Source organism: Eleginops maclovinus, chromosome 13, assembly GCF_036324505.1.
Source record: "Eleginops maclovinus isolate JMC-PN-2008 ecotype Puerto Natales chromosome 13, JC_Emac_rtc_rv5, whole genome shotgun sequence".
Classification (NCBI taxonomy): Eukaryota; Metazoa; Chordata; class Actinopteri; order Perciformes; family Eleginopidae; genus Eleginops; species Eleginops maclovinus.
In genome coordinates, this window is record NC_086361.1 from 14,024,357 (window position 1) to 14,039,493 (window position 15,137).

The window sequence follows — 15,137 nt, forward strand, 5'->3', positions numbered from 1 at the left end:
ACCTTGGTTCTCTGAGTAACCTACCTACCGTAAGTGCACGGTAACGCACTCTAAGCTTCCTTTGGCTGTTACTGTGCACTTGCAGCAGCTAAAGCATTTTTCCTTCCCTCATTAAATGAAGTACTTATTGTCAGGCTGCAGCCTTAACTATCCATTTCACACACTCTCTTCAAAAGAGTCTCAAAACTGATGCCAGATTTGCATAAGCAAAAGCTTAGACAGTGCTCTTAATACAACATAGTGATTTAAAAAAACAAAATCATTTGACTATTTGGCTTGTATGGATGCCTCGGTATGATGTAGGATATCGGAGCGGAGGACTCTTTGTGTGACTTGTTGACATGGTGGAGGGGGAGTAAGGATGGGGCTGTTTCCTCTCTAGATATTTTTTTTATCATGGTTGTGTCTTCATGCTTGGTGTCACATCCTCATACCACACCGCAGTAAATTAATCAGAGATTAAACCCGCCTGATGGAGACCTTCCCCCAAACACCCTTTCTCTCCCTTCCTCCCTCTCTCTCTGTCACTCCACCTTTTCTCTCTCTGTTATTCATTATTTTTTCTCCAAAACAATTTCCATCACCTAAGAAAGACTCAACATAAAGGTCAACCAAAACACATGTGTGACTTGTATTGATTTTCAGACCACTCATGAGTAATTCGCTGTCCTTTTTATCAAAAAAATATGAAGGTTCCAGTGGGATTAAAGGGTGCTTCTGCAGTGTGGCTACAATCTTTGATAAGTGCAGATGTACAGAGGGTGTGAATATGTCTAACTCTCACCTGGGAAGAAGAGCATCGCTGTCAAACGACATCTCAGTTAACTTTCCCTGGTCAAGTTGAGGTTAACAGTCGCACAAATGGGAGGAAGAGGATAAAGGAAGAAGGAGAAGGGGTAAGAGTGAAGGGGGAGGGGTGAGTGAGTAAAAGGCCTTTAGGTAAATGTTGAAGTGGCGAGCAGATCCTTTGTCCTGCCTGCGGCTGTGTGGGGCGATTGGACCAGCTGATAGGCCTTTTATAATGCCCTCCATCAGCTCAATCTCCGGGGCTTTTATGAGCACCTTCAGCAAACACACACACACACACACACACATGCACACTGACACACATTTACCCCTTCCCCACCCCCTTCGAGGTGTAATTGGAAAAGAGGCCCCTTCCTCCACTGTGTATCCCTCTCTTGGGAGCTGGGCGGCTGGAGGTATGTATGGAAGTGCGGGTGTGTGTCGGTCTGTGGTCACAGCCACGGTGTTTATAATCAAGCAGTGATAAAAGGTTGCTTGTGTTTATGTCTTTGTGCTTTATGGCAGGTTGTGTGTGTGTGTGTGTGTGTGTGTGTGTGTGTGTGTGTGTGTGTGTGTGTGTGTGTGTGTGTGTGTGTGTGTGTGTGTGTGTGTGTGTGTGTGTGTGTGTGTGTGTGTGTGTGTGTGTGTGTGTGTGTGTGTGTGTGTGTGTGTGTGTGTGTGTGTGTGTGTGTCCAGAGGGCAGGTGGAGAGAAAGAGCTAACTCGTGCTGCTCTTACGACCCCCATTATCACCTCTACACTTGCTACTAAACACTAATGAACACACAAACACACACACGCTGATGAGGTGAGAGGTAGCTGGAGGAGCAGCTTCCCCCAATCCTGAAAGGATGGTGGGGAAAAGTGGAGATGGGTTTAGGAGATCTCTGAAAGAAAACATCGCTCGAACTCAGGCCCAGTGGGCATTTCATGAACCTGCATTGAGTTGCATCATCATCATTTCCTTCTGTTAATCTGTTTTAACTTAGTATATTCAGTGACACATACAAGCATACATGAAGAATCATAATGTGAAATAGCTATGATTATCTGTTGAGAGAATCAAAAACACTGATGCTGCTATTTTCTCGAGCATTAGAAGGGGCCGATACGCTTTTATTTTGAAAATTCACCGGCTGCACAAAGCCGATATTTTAAACTGCAAGTAACTGCAACCTGAAGCCTACGTCTATTTTCTTTTGTTTCATGAATGTCATTTTTGTAGTTATTATGTATTGGGACCTGAGTGCTGTCGGCGTAGGCTGTAGGCGGGATATCACCATCCAACCTGTGTATATAGCTAATACAAGTTGTGTTATCTGGTTATGTATTCTCCTTAAATGGTTCAACAAGTATTTTGTGGCATGTATGAGACTTGTTTTTATAAATTATTTATTCCTTTTGTTTTTCATACGGCATTTAAAACCCATCACAGCTCTCAGGATTTATTTAAGTGATTTCAATAAGTTCCAGGAAAAAGAGCATAAGAGACGTTCTTTTGGGCACTCAATTCACTCCATTTCTGACACAGAGCTCTGATTCTTCATTCCTGTCCACTTCCTTTTGTTTCCTTCTCCACTATATCATATTGATGAACATTGTTGATGGAGAGAGGAATGGAGGTAGGGGTGAAAACAGGTCAAAGAGAGGAGGCGGCAGAGGGACAGGGGAGCAAAAGAGACGGAGGAAAGAGGGATGCAAAGGAGGTCGGGGGGGAAGCTTTAACAGTGGGACGCTCTAAAGGTCGCCATGACTCTCGTAGTTGCTGCCTTTGTACGCATCGGAGGGCGACCCCCCCCCCCCCCGCCCATGCTGACTCGCTCTATCTCACATTCACATACAGCCGTTTGCAGACATTCAGGCATCTCTACACGCAGGTACTTGCATGCAGAACCATAAACATCTCCCAGAACGTGACACACACACACACACACACACACACACACACACACACACACACACACACACACACACACAAATGCACACATGAGGCCAAATGAGTAGCTTGGAGCAATGAGCTCCTGTGTATTCCCTCTGCTCATTACGGCATACAGCAACATCAATTCAGGGAAAGCCCATCAGTGTGTGTGTGTGTTTCTCCCTGCACCAACCTTCTACTCCTCTTCTTTTTTCCATCTCCCTCATCATCACGCTTTGCATTTTAAATGTGTCTCCATCATTACACCTATTACTCCTATTGTTGGATCTTTAGAACGTTTATCTTCGGGGCGCTGCCTCAGGGCGTAAACAGTATCATCTCATTTTTGTGACATTGTTGACACATTTGTGCTGGTTTTGTTGTGGACTTTTCTACTTTATGAGAATGGATTTTGCAGCAAAAAGCCTGAAAATTATCCTCCTAAATCCCCGGAGCTATCAGGACATCCCATAGAGTTGTTTTATATTGTCCTGCACAGAGGCAGAGTGCAAAAGTTCAAGTAGTAAACATCAAAATTGCTGCTTTTTAAAGCTGCTGACGTACACTTATTGAATGCAGCTTTGCCTCTAAAGAGAAGACAACATTGTATTTGTTATTCAGGTTTTTGTTATCTTAAAACTGGTTTGTTGAAAACTTATTTGATTCATGGGATTCAGAGATGCAGCGATAGTCACAGGGGACTAGTTCAGTACAGAAACAAAAGGTAAATAATGACATCAAAACATCACAGTGCTCAAACAATAGGCATGTATCTTAACTAAAAAGGGATTTGTAAGGCGTTGTTCAAATATAACGCAGCAATAATACACAAGAGGCATAAAACTACATTTTGTTGAAATACAAGACCAAGTATCGTGCACCCGAACAATTACATGTGTCGGTTTGGGACTGAAGTTGACGAATGTGCAATTTGAATTTGTTCACTCACCTCACCTGTTGGAGGAAGGGAAACCCTGTCAGTGCTGTGTGAACTTACTGTACGAGTGTGTGTGTGGCCTTGTGGCTACATAAACGGGATCTCCAACCTATAGCACCAATCTAGGGCATAACCACCAAGTGTGTGTGTGTGCGCGTGCGTGTGCACCCCCAAGCCCAAAGACTGTATATAGGACCCCCAACCTATATTGCAAAACCAGGGCACCCCGATGAAGCGTGCCGATGTGTGTGTCAATCAGAAGCCACATTAAAAGGTAAAGTGCAGCGGAAAGAGCGGATGATCATTTTCCTTCATCTCTGGCGCTCTAGGGGTTAACTGTCTGTACGGGTGTAAAATGAGAAGGCATCAGGGCTTATAGACATCAACCTGACAGACACCCACACACACTCACTGAGGACCTGCTTCCTCACCCCGCAGCTCTTTCTCCATACAAACACATACATGATCTCTCATTCACTTAACCAGCCCTGCATCCAGACAATAGACATGTCACTACGCAGCCTGGCTCACATTTGTTTATGACCTACATCAAAGGATATGCATTCTTACGTGGACACAGTGTCATAAACAAATCAGTTACGCATCTTTTCATGGTGTTTTTTGAGAGAAAAGGTAGAAACTGATGCAATATTTACATTTTGTGGAAGGTTAGTAAGCTAGGAGTCCATTCTGTCAAACAGACCCTCGCTGATGTTTATCATTTGTATCAATTAAAATAAATAATGAATATAGGTTCTTGTGTAGCATCCTTTATGAAAGAATTTTGCGATCAACAACATACATGTTTATGCAGAACCCCTAAGGTTTTAAAAAAAATAAATACCATTCAGTATCCCCAAGGACTTGGTGACTTTGCCTGTGAGTATTTCAGTGCAGTTTACAGATTTTATGGTTCATATGATGGTTAACACATTACATTTGAATCTCAAATGGGGGAGGGAACTTAACCTACAGGCTGTATATGGGCATTGGTTTAGCTAATTGTTAATCTAAGAGGAAGTATTTGTTTCTCCCCTGTGCATGTGTCTCTGTTTACATGTACGAGCCAATTTCCAATGTTGCGTGAGTAGCGCTTTCTGTGTGTGTGTGTGTGTGTGTGTGTGTGTGTGTGTGTGTGTGTGTGTGTGTGTGTGTGTGTCAGCTGTTTGGTGTGTACAGGGAAACTAGGCTAAAGAGCAACACTAAGGGAGACTGATATTGGAGATCTATGTTACTCTAAGAAAGAAAAAAAGAGAGAGAGACTGAAAAACACACATGGTAGATGAATGAGAGCTGAGAAAATCGTAAGTGAGAGAGAGTCTTCGTGTGTCAGAAGGTCAAGAGTCGACAGCGTATCTCCTCCACTCATCAGATTCAGATCAGGACAAAGGATGGGAGAAACGTGGATATATGTGCAGATACTGCCAGGCTGCTAATAATTCAGTGTGTCGACTGTACAGCTGTGTCTGTCCGTCTGCAGACACAAGAAGTAAAACACACATGCGCCACACATAGGGTCCCTGGCTCCATGCCTGGCAAATGTACGCCACGCCCTGCTGTTCTCTTACCAGAGGGCGTTCTCTAAGAATGGGGTGCCTGTCTGAGAGTCTGTTTACCGCTTTAAAAAAGGGAACTAGAGGACACTGTGTCTGTTTCCCTCTGCACGTACTGTCACTTATACTGTAAATAGCTGTTTGTGACTGTGTGTTGGTGTGTGTTTGTAGACAGACAGCTAAAACATGCTAATGGGTAATCGGCTAATTAGCTTGGAGCAAATGCCGATGATTCGACACAGTTAGGCTCTCAGCAGTTATTGCTGTCTTCATCATCTTCTCTATTCTATACTGTATGAATTTATACATAATCTCTGTACTGCTAACAAAAGTGGATCATGCACAGGATGTTCTTGGTTATTTTAATTTGTGAGTGGTTCACATGTTGGTTTGTTGGCAACTTATTTTATACTTTAGAAGAACAATAGCAGGATGGGAAAATAACTTTAGATATTTCATGATCCCTAAAATGAAAACAAAACACCCTTTGCTCTTCCTCTTGTCAGTTCATTAAAAACATTTTACCAATGCCTTGTTTCTTATACTGTCGGCACAGTGGTCTGTGTTCTCTGGGTCTGATTCATATTAATTGAACAAAGAACCGTCGTGTTTAGTCCTTTGATGTTGAAGCTTTAAGATTATGCAACCACTAATGATGATGTCTTCATTGCCCTTACTTCACAAGTGAAATCTGTGGATTTTCCTTCTTCTTTTTTGTAATTTCTAAAAAGAGTAGAAGGCAGCTTGTTTCATCTTGTTTCAGTAGTTAATATTGTGTGAACCCCAATTGTTTACATTGAGATGATAATCTGTTAAACCTTTGCATTTGCCATCATTTTAAAGGGTGAAGAAATGTAGGCAAATCAAGAAAGCAAATGATCTTCCATCTTGATAGTTACTGTATTTCAAACTGTTTTGGAAATATGTCAGATACTTTTCTCCAACAGTCAACTGCTTCATGTCTGTATCAGTGTCCGCAACAACCATGACCATCTATGTGTCCAACATGAGAAAACTTTTAGTAAATAATGAATGAGGTTTATAAAAGTGAGATTTCACACTAAAAGATCTGATCCTGCTCCAATGATGTCCGACAAACACCCAGCATTGTCAAACAGATTCTCCATGCAGGGAATATCTTTGTTATCTTGTTTGACTTTGTGTTGTGTGTGTGTTTGGTAAATGAGGGACATTTCTTGGAAAAGGGGGTGATTTGTCAGCTGTTGGGGAAACTAATCCAGGCTGTAGTTCATTGTAAAGCTCAAGTTGCAGTGAATCAGATAGAGGTTTGGCACTTAGGCTCATTTTTTTTTACAGAACTGGCTGCAGGGCCAGTGCATACTGTATGTTGTTATGGCTAGGAAGAAGACTTGGTCCTTTGATTACGTCTCTGCATGTGTGTGTCTGTGTGTGTGGCTTCTAGAGCAGATGTGCAGTTGAGGAACAGCCATGCCAGCAGTGGGGCTTAACAATTAACCGGAAATGTTCTATCGCAACATGGACAAGTAAGATAACAAAATTACAGGAGGAGCCATATTAGTTGAAAGCAAAAGGGAGGATTACTTTCTGAAGTAAGTGTTATGGTGCTACAGGGATGTTTCACATTTAACAGCTGGTATATTCCTCACCAAATATGACACCGTCGTCATTTTAATAGAATGATAGAAATCAAATTGCAATGACTAAAATGTCCTCAGTTAGATTTTTTCCAAAATGTTCAGCCCTACTTCAAAGAGGTGCGTTGACCTACATGCTAGCGGCTTGCTATCTGCTGTTTAGCAGGTATAAGGTTAACCATGTTCCCCATCTTAGTGGAGCTTATAGCGTCCTCTTGGTGTCGCTAGGAGAAAAGTCAGGGGATCACCTTTTTTTTTTTTATTACCTCTAGGCAATACAACACCTTTTAGCATTTTATAAACAGTTGTGCTACTGATTCTGGTGCTATTGTGGCTAAAACTTGCACCACAGATAAAGGCACTGCATTTCCCAGCGGTGTTCCCTGCTATATTTCCAGTTTGTACCAACAGCCGCCAGTTTGTGCTTTCATTTTTAGTTTGAACATAAGGATTTGGCTATCGGCACCAGCGCACCAAAGCAGGATTATGTATTTTAAATATATAGTCTTCTAATGTTAAGATAAAATGTATCTTTCTTATAACCCATGAGCCTGACTTTACAATGATTCAAACTCAAAGCCTGAAGCTGTCATCAGCACCTGTGCAAACCTTACACATTCTCAATCGGTCATAGGTGTAGGCCTGGACTTCACACATTCACAATTCACAGGAAATTAAAAAGCTTTAATATGCCTTTTGTGTATTTCTCCAGTTTTATAGAAAGGCTGTTTTTTAAGACGTATGTTTCCAACAAAGGGGCTGTTATCTGTAACATCTCTGGAGCCGGAGTGATGCACACAAGCATGTCAGAGAATATTCCTGTGTCCCCTCTTCCACATCTGCCAATCAAAAGCTGTGCCCTTCATGCATGTTCGCCCCGTGTCATATGCAGATGCCTTTCGTGGCGTGTGTGTGTGTTTCAGTGTGTTTGAGTATATGGGAGAGAGGAAGAGATCAGATAAGCACTTGGTACAGGAGGAGATTTCTGATTTATAGAAGCTTACTGAGGACGAAATACGCATCATAGTCCAGTGGCTGTAATAAATGAGTAGCCCTCCCTGCACCGCTCAGCGTCAAAGAGACAGGCCAGTCCAAACAAACGCACGCACGCACACACACACACACGCACACACGAAAATACTCCCTGTTTCTGTCGTTCATGCTCACTTTGCTCACACTGTGATTCTGCTGCAGCTAAAGTGGAAGAAGCTCAAAGTGTGGGAGGGCAAGTGAGCAAGGGGGAGAGAGTCAGAGAAAGTTTAAAGTCAGTCCAGCAGGCCTGAAGGGAGGAACAGGAGCAATAGGACGGAGTACAGACTGAAGAGTGTGGGAGAGAGAGGCGTGCTGGGCGGCGCTGGATATTGGTTTCAGGAAAATGTCCTGCCCCACACCTTTCTGCTGCCTTCATTAAAACTCATTGATACTTTTTTGGGTGACAAACTATTGCTGCAAGGGTGTTGTGTATATGTGTGTGTGCATGAAGTTTAACCTTGGCCCATCCAATTTTTGAGCAGGAGTTTGCTAGAAAGAGTACACAATTAAAACAGTTTATTGCATTGTGTCTGGCTCCAAGTGAAACATCAACTGTATCTAAACTTGGGAGTTTTAGCTTGTTTGCTTTAAGCGGAGGTATGATGAAAGGTGTCTCCAGCCAAAGGTTTTTCCAGGAAAGTAGTTTCAAGTTATTGTACTGGCAAGATACGTGCTGTGGTTTCACTTCACTTTAGTCGAGGGAATCTTTAAATTCTTTTTTTAAGCATTTTAAATTGGAAATATAGTCAACGGGGGACTTTAAGTGTTGTATTCCTGGGTGTGTTAAGGTTATGCTTATGAGTTGGTGCCTCTCATGTCTTGGAAACAGAGACGGAACTTATGCATGTACATACCATCCAAGGTTTCCATTTTCTTTCTTTACAGAAGTTATAATTTCACGTTGTTTATTTTTCTAACTGAAGTTAAAATGTAAAGAAAAATAAAAAGCAGTCTTACATTTCATTGGCTCACATCTACCTGTCAAACCAACATGGCCACAGTAACTTGAACCCCTGTTATTGTCTCACTGCCTGCCCAGTGTTTAGTTTGAAACTGGACACTGGCTGTCCTCTATAATGGTGGTGAAGACTTTACCACACACACACACACACACACACACACACACACACACACACACACACACACACACACACACATACACACCCTGCCGTCCATCCGTCTTTCTCGATCCAATGCAGGCTCTTTTTTTTGTTAAATTCACTTGTGGCACCTAAATAAGGAGCACATCTGCCTCCCCCTCTCAACACACACACACACACACACACACACACACACACACACACACACACACACACACACACACACGCACACACGCACACACGCACACTCACACTCTTGTTGGCAGGTTGGCAAACATCCGTATCTCCCACTAAGCTCATCAGAACCCCTGAAGAGGGAGCTGTTGTTTTACTTGTATCCTCATATTCCCCCTCATGAATGAATCCCTATTCATGAATCTAATTTTAACTCCGGTAGTTTCTTTTATTTCTGTGTTCAACATGTGTTCATCAGTACAAGGTCTAAGCAGTAGCTACTATGTAAGAAAAGCCCTTGTCTACTTGCTCAGTCCCTCCTTTGCTTGCATTAGTTTCATATCTAAGTCTAAACAATTAATCAATTAAAGGAAGAAATAATCTGCTGATTAAACAACAGGGAAAGTTATATCAATTGCAGCTATAATTGCCTTACCTTTTAATATTTGTAACGTTTGTAATTAAAAACCTATTTTCCACCATGTACCTCCATAAAAGTGTATATGATACATTACTGCTATATTTAATGAAAACGTTGATATCATTTAAATGCTCTTTGAATGCCATGAGAAAATTGTTGATGATTGAACAAAATACGTGACAAAAAAATAAGAAAAGTCCTTGACCTTTTCACGTGATTTCAAAATGTCAATATTTCACAGCACCACCATAAACAGCATCTGCAATAACATTTTAGTTTGGCCTTTGAAGGTAAACTAATTATCCATTTATGAATAGCCAGCAGCAAGATAAAACGGCATGGATCTTTTTCAGGCAATGCACATTAGCAAACAAGCTCTTTCCTTTGCTCGCTGGCTTTCTCCTGAAGGAGCTACAGTATACAAACATGATCATGCTGCATTTACCAAGCCTCGGGGGGTCAGATATTGGAAGATGTTTTATTGCAAGTTAGTGAAGTAAGAATATTAAAACACACACAGCGACACACAAACAAGCCAGCATATGAAACTCATTTATCAGAATTCACTTACCCATCCATTAGTCCCACTACTTCCCCTGTGCATCATGCCTCTTATCATGTGTCTCTTTTACACACACACACACACACACACACACACACACACACACACACACACACACACACACACACACACACACACACACACACACACACACACACATACACACACCTGCTTTTGGTGTGTGGTAATTAGCTCTAATAAGCACTTGGCCCAAACTAACTTTGATAAGAAGACCAGTAATGGGAAATGTGATTTGGGGAAATCCCCCCTCCCACTCTCTCTCTCTCTCTCCCTCTCATACATCACACCTTAATTACTATTCCTCCTATTGTGTTCTTCTAAGATTTACTATATCATATTTCCAGACAGACAAAGCACCCAGTTATTATTGTCAGTCACTGTTACCATGGAGATCATATCTACAGTCACATGAAGGCCTTCCAAGGTGACCAGGAAGTGTTTTTCTTACGGCGACGTATGGTGGGGGGTTATGTGTGAAAGTGGCAGTTTTGTGCGCAGCTTCGTTTCTTGATTTATGTCGGGGCCGTAATGACATCATATTCAAGAGAGGAAAGGGTAATAAATAACACATCAGCTAACGGGGGGCGGGGGGGGGGGGGGGGGGGTCTTTCTTTGTTAGCTCTCTTCTCAAAACCATGGGGAAAACATTCCTCTCCATCCTGCTAAGTTAATACACTTTTAAAAGCTTTCACATTATTTACTAATGCTAACTATGAGTCCGTCGTTACACTTCAAAGTTACAGTGCTCCTCTGCACCACTAAACTAACTGCTTTATTGAGCTGCACAGTAACTGGGTTAGTTCAAATGTCCAACCAATTCGTAATAAATATTGTCTCCTCTCACAAACAGTCTCTCCATTTAATTGAAGGCGACTGGCTGTTTGGCAGTTACTTTCAACATTTCAGCTCAGCAAGATACTCATTAAAAAACAAATAATGAGCATTTTCACAATAAGAAAAAATGGGGTGGAAATAACAACTAAGTATATCAGAATATTAAAGGGGTGTCAGCTTGTGCCAAGAAGCGGTTAAAAGAAGGAGAAAAAAAACATCTGTTCACAATGTTAACAAAATCTGTCCTTTAGCTTTTTTTCGTTTCTCTCAGGCGTGAAGCTAAATTCAGTTTCTTTTAGACAACACATGTTTAATAAAAAATACTCCAGTATATTTTCAGTAAGTTTTATCTGCATCTCCACAGAACATGTAATCACGTGTCCTCTTAGAGTCAGGAAGGCCTCATCAGTCACTGGTTTGTGTAATAACGCTTGTCAGCTTTGACTCATCTAAAGCCATCTTAAACACATCTGTGTTATTTTAGCGTCACATGTTTGGATTTGGGGATTTTCTTTCCCTCTCCTTAGATTTGCTTAACCTCGGTCATCTTGGACGGGGAGCATCTGCGCCTTAAAGCCGTTCTAAAAATAAACATGGGGGCTCTCGCCTGGGCCTCTCAGCATGTTTAACACTCTTGTCGTTGTTCAACCTCTCCCCTAGCTTTCGGTTGTACCGTATGCTTTTGGTCACATCCTGTGAGGGTGTGAAATGTTGACCATGTGATGTTTGAAGAGAAATTAAACTGCAACATGACTATGAAGTCTTTAGCATGATGTCATATGTAGTTTTTTCTGCATTACAATACCGATGCAGTGAGTATAGTGATCACCCTGTTGGGACAAACCCTGTGGTCCTTATCACCGTGGTTACTTTTCTGGCCCCTATAGTTTTTATATAATTGTATAACTTTTAATTTAGTAACATTTCAAGGGAGAGTTAACTTCAAAAAGAAAATACAGGTTTTATCTTTTACCTATAATGCTATTCATCCGTCAATATCCATGTAATGCCAATATATAGAGAGAAGCTAGGCTATATTTACCGCAGTTAGTAACTAACACCAAAACAATCTAGACTGATAAAAAGCCCTACATGTAAAAGAGAACATATGTCATTTAGATTTTTCGACTGAACTTCAAGGATGCAAGGATTATTATTATTATTTGTTTTTACATACAAGTGTAAAGGAGAGAAAGTGCTTTAATATGAACGGTGTGCCCTGTACTGTACAGACACAAGTGCTGATGGAGGAGAGTAACTGTTGCATCATCGCACATATTTCACGTAACTTGTAAAATCCTTTAATCCATCACTCCTTAATGTGCTTTTATTTTGGTTTGGCAGGTGTTGTTTATTTCAATATTTATATATATATATATATTTTATACCTATTCAGATGCAGAATAACTCTGATAACTTAGTGATGGCTGATGTCATGTTTTTCCAAGGTAGCAGGAGATTTCATCATCGTAACATACTTGAGTTTGATCATTTGGCTTCACACACTATCAAAGTCTTACTTACTCAGGAAAACACACACACACACACACACACACACACACACACACACACACACACACACACACACACACACACACACACACACACACACACACACACACACACACACACAGTGCTTATTCTGTTAATGGTGAACATGTACCAAAGGTATTCTCTGAGGAATACATGCGGGAGGATAAAGACACCTGCTCCTACTGCAGCTTTGCCTCTTGCCAATTAGTCAAATACGTGTGCAGTGTGTGATTAGCCTGTCGTATGGATTGACTGGTGTGTGTACTGTACAGCATTGCACTTGTGTTAAATGCACAGGCTTTAGGGTTTGAAAGTAAGACCCAAATCAGTCCAGATTAGTTTAAACATTTTGTTTTTATACAGCAGCGCTTCGGATGTGGGCGGTAGATTTTACCAATAGTGTCTGGCCAATTGCATCAGTCTCCCTCAAAGAACTTAAAAGAACAAAAAAAAGGTAAATGTAATTCGCAGCTTAGACAGTAATCACAGCCAACTGCAAAACGAAGTGGCCTGATTTTGTCTGAAAACATCTGGAGGGAAATGAAGACACACACTGTGTTCTTTAGCTACATAATTTATATCAGGCATGCACAATAAAATGGGTTATGGTTGTTATGTATTGGTGCGATAATGAAAAAATAGCTGCTAGTTATCGGGCAGTAATACGAAGCCAACTTGCTTCAGCTGACTTCACAAGGGCACCTCTACACACTCCTCTCAGGTCGGTTTGCCTGCAACAGAAAGAATTGGTCATGATATGATCATGTAGTAATTGGGGGCAGGAGATGCTCATGACTCTTTTTCTCTTGTGTTCACAGGCGGTCGGAGGAGGAGGCGGACATGGACAAGGTGACGGCTGCCATGGTGTTGACCAGTCTCTCCACCAGCCCGCTGGTCAGGAGTCCGCCTGTCAAAGTCAACGGTGAGTTTCTCAGCTATCAGACCGGCCAATAAGTGGGAGACATCCTTTTGACACTCTGGGGTTTGACAAATAGAATATGCTTTAAACTTCGCAGATTCAAATTAGTCTTTGGCTTTGATGTGTCATTTCCTTCGAACCGGATTTATATGAATAATGACCCCATGAAAAAGAAGCGCCGCTAAAGTCTTTTACTTGTTCTGCCGATGCTGACTTCTCATTCCCTCGCAGCTGGGATCTTGTGAATGCATGTGGACGCTCAGATTGATAAATGACTGCCACCTGCTGTGCCTTTGGATTCTCTCATCAATGAGTTGTACAAATGTACGAAAAAAGCACAAAGAATCTGGATCTCTGCCACCCTACACGGTGGCGGGAATCCAAAGCGCCCCTTGACTGCAATCACATGCAACCGCTCAGTTAGTCTGTGCAACCACCGAACATTCAACCATGCAGCCAACCCTCCAACCACCATGCACATGTTATCACAGTCACACACACATACTGTACATACACACGGTCAGATGTGAAATGCACATCACATACATCATGCGCACATGCACAAAGGGGATTTTAAATACCAACTGAACAGTTTTATACACGTCACACCAATGTGCACTGGAGATCATACAATGTGCATTAACATCGGTACACACAGTTAGCACTCATGTATCGTTCACCCATAATCCGCCATACAGTATGAATGTTCAATTGCCTTTTAACTCTCATTTAAAAGAGGTTTTTCTTATTTAAAAATAAGAACATTTTAAAAAGAGCAGATCGGAGAAGCATTTTTGTCTTGGAATAAGAAGCAACTTCACCAAGCCTATCAAACTATACTGTATACTCTTACTCTTATGTTCTCTGACTAACATCCCTCTAAACACACACATACTTTCTCATACACACTAAAGTACACACTTTAAATTTTCCCCCAGCCTCAACCTTTACAAAGTGAAATGTCTTTTGCTGCTGATTCAAAACAAACGTTTCTTTGATCTGAAAAAACAAGACCTTGGAAGTGTCTTAGCGGAACCGAAGAACAAGAAAGTAACTTTTATGTTTTCTTTGTGTCGCTCACAACAGGAGTGCTGGGAGGCTCTTTTGTGTGAAGTGCAAATAAAGCTGTCTGAACTTAATTGAATTTCTTGATCTCCCATCACTGCCAGTCTGTCTGACACACGTTCTGTGAATGCATCTTCTAAAACATGAATAAAGCAGTAGGATTTCTTTTTGATTTCATCTCATGGTTTCAACACATGAACGTGTAATAGCTACGTTGGTAGCGGTGCAATTTATATTGTGTTCGTTATTATTTTTGTTTATTAACTAGACAACGTGGTCATGTTGTAATAAACTATATCAGTCATAAACTAAACCGGAAACAGCAGTGTATCTTTTTGTAATTGAACCTATTTAGAACTTACAATACAATACAAAAAGCTTGATGAGGATACAAATAAAGTCAAGTTATCATCATCATATGTGCAAAAATAACTATGAATTCACATCAAACACAAGAAACATAAATTACACATCCAAAAAGCTCCAGGGGGATTAAAAAAAAGACACAAAATAATTAAAGAGGCATTAAGGAGCGTACTTAAAATAATAGAAGTTTAGAAATATCACTATGAAACTTTTTTGCAATTTTCCAGGACTATTTTTTCAAGAGACAGAAAAAAAAGATTTGAATTCATTAATAAAACAAGGAAAGGATGGCTTGCTGCCT

The 15,137-nt window shown here is 41.2% G+C and overlaps 1 protein-coding gene across 3 annotated transcripts in view; it reads left to right on the forward strand.

Moving 5' to 3' along the window:
* The window catches only part of znf704 (zinc finger protein 704), a 56,326-nt gene that overhangs the window by 18,229 nt on the left and 22,960 nt on the right, over positions 1 to 15,137 (forward strand). For all 3 annotated transcript variants that reach the window (XM_063899315.1, XM_063899317.1, XM_063899316.1), the window contains one exon: positions 13,305 to 13,408. In XM_063899315.1, coding sequence (XP_063755385.1) covers positions 13,305 to 13,408 — 104 coding nt within the window. The remainder of the gene's footprint in view (positions 1 to 13,304; positions 13,409 to 15,137) is intronic.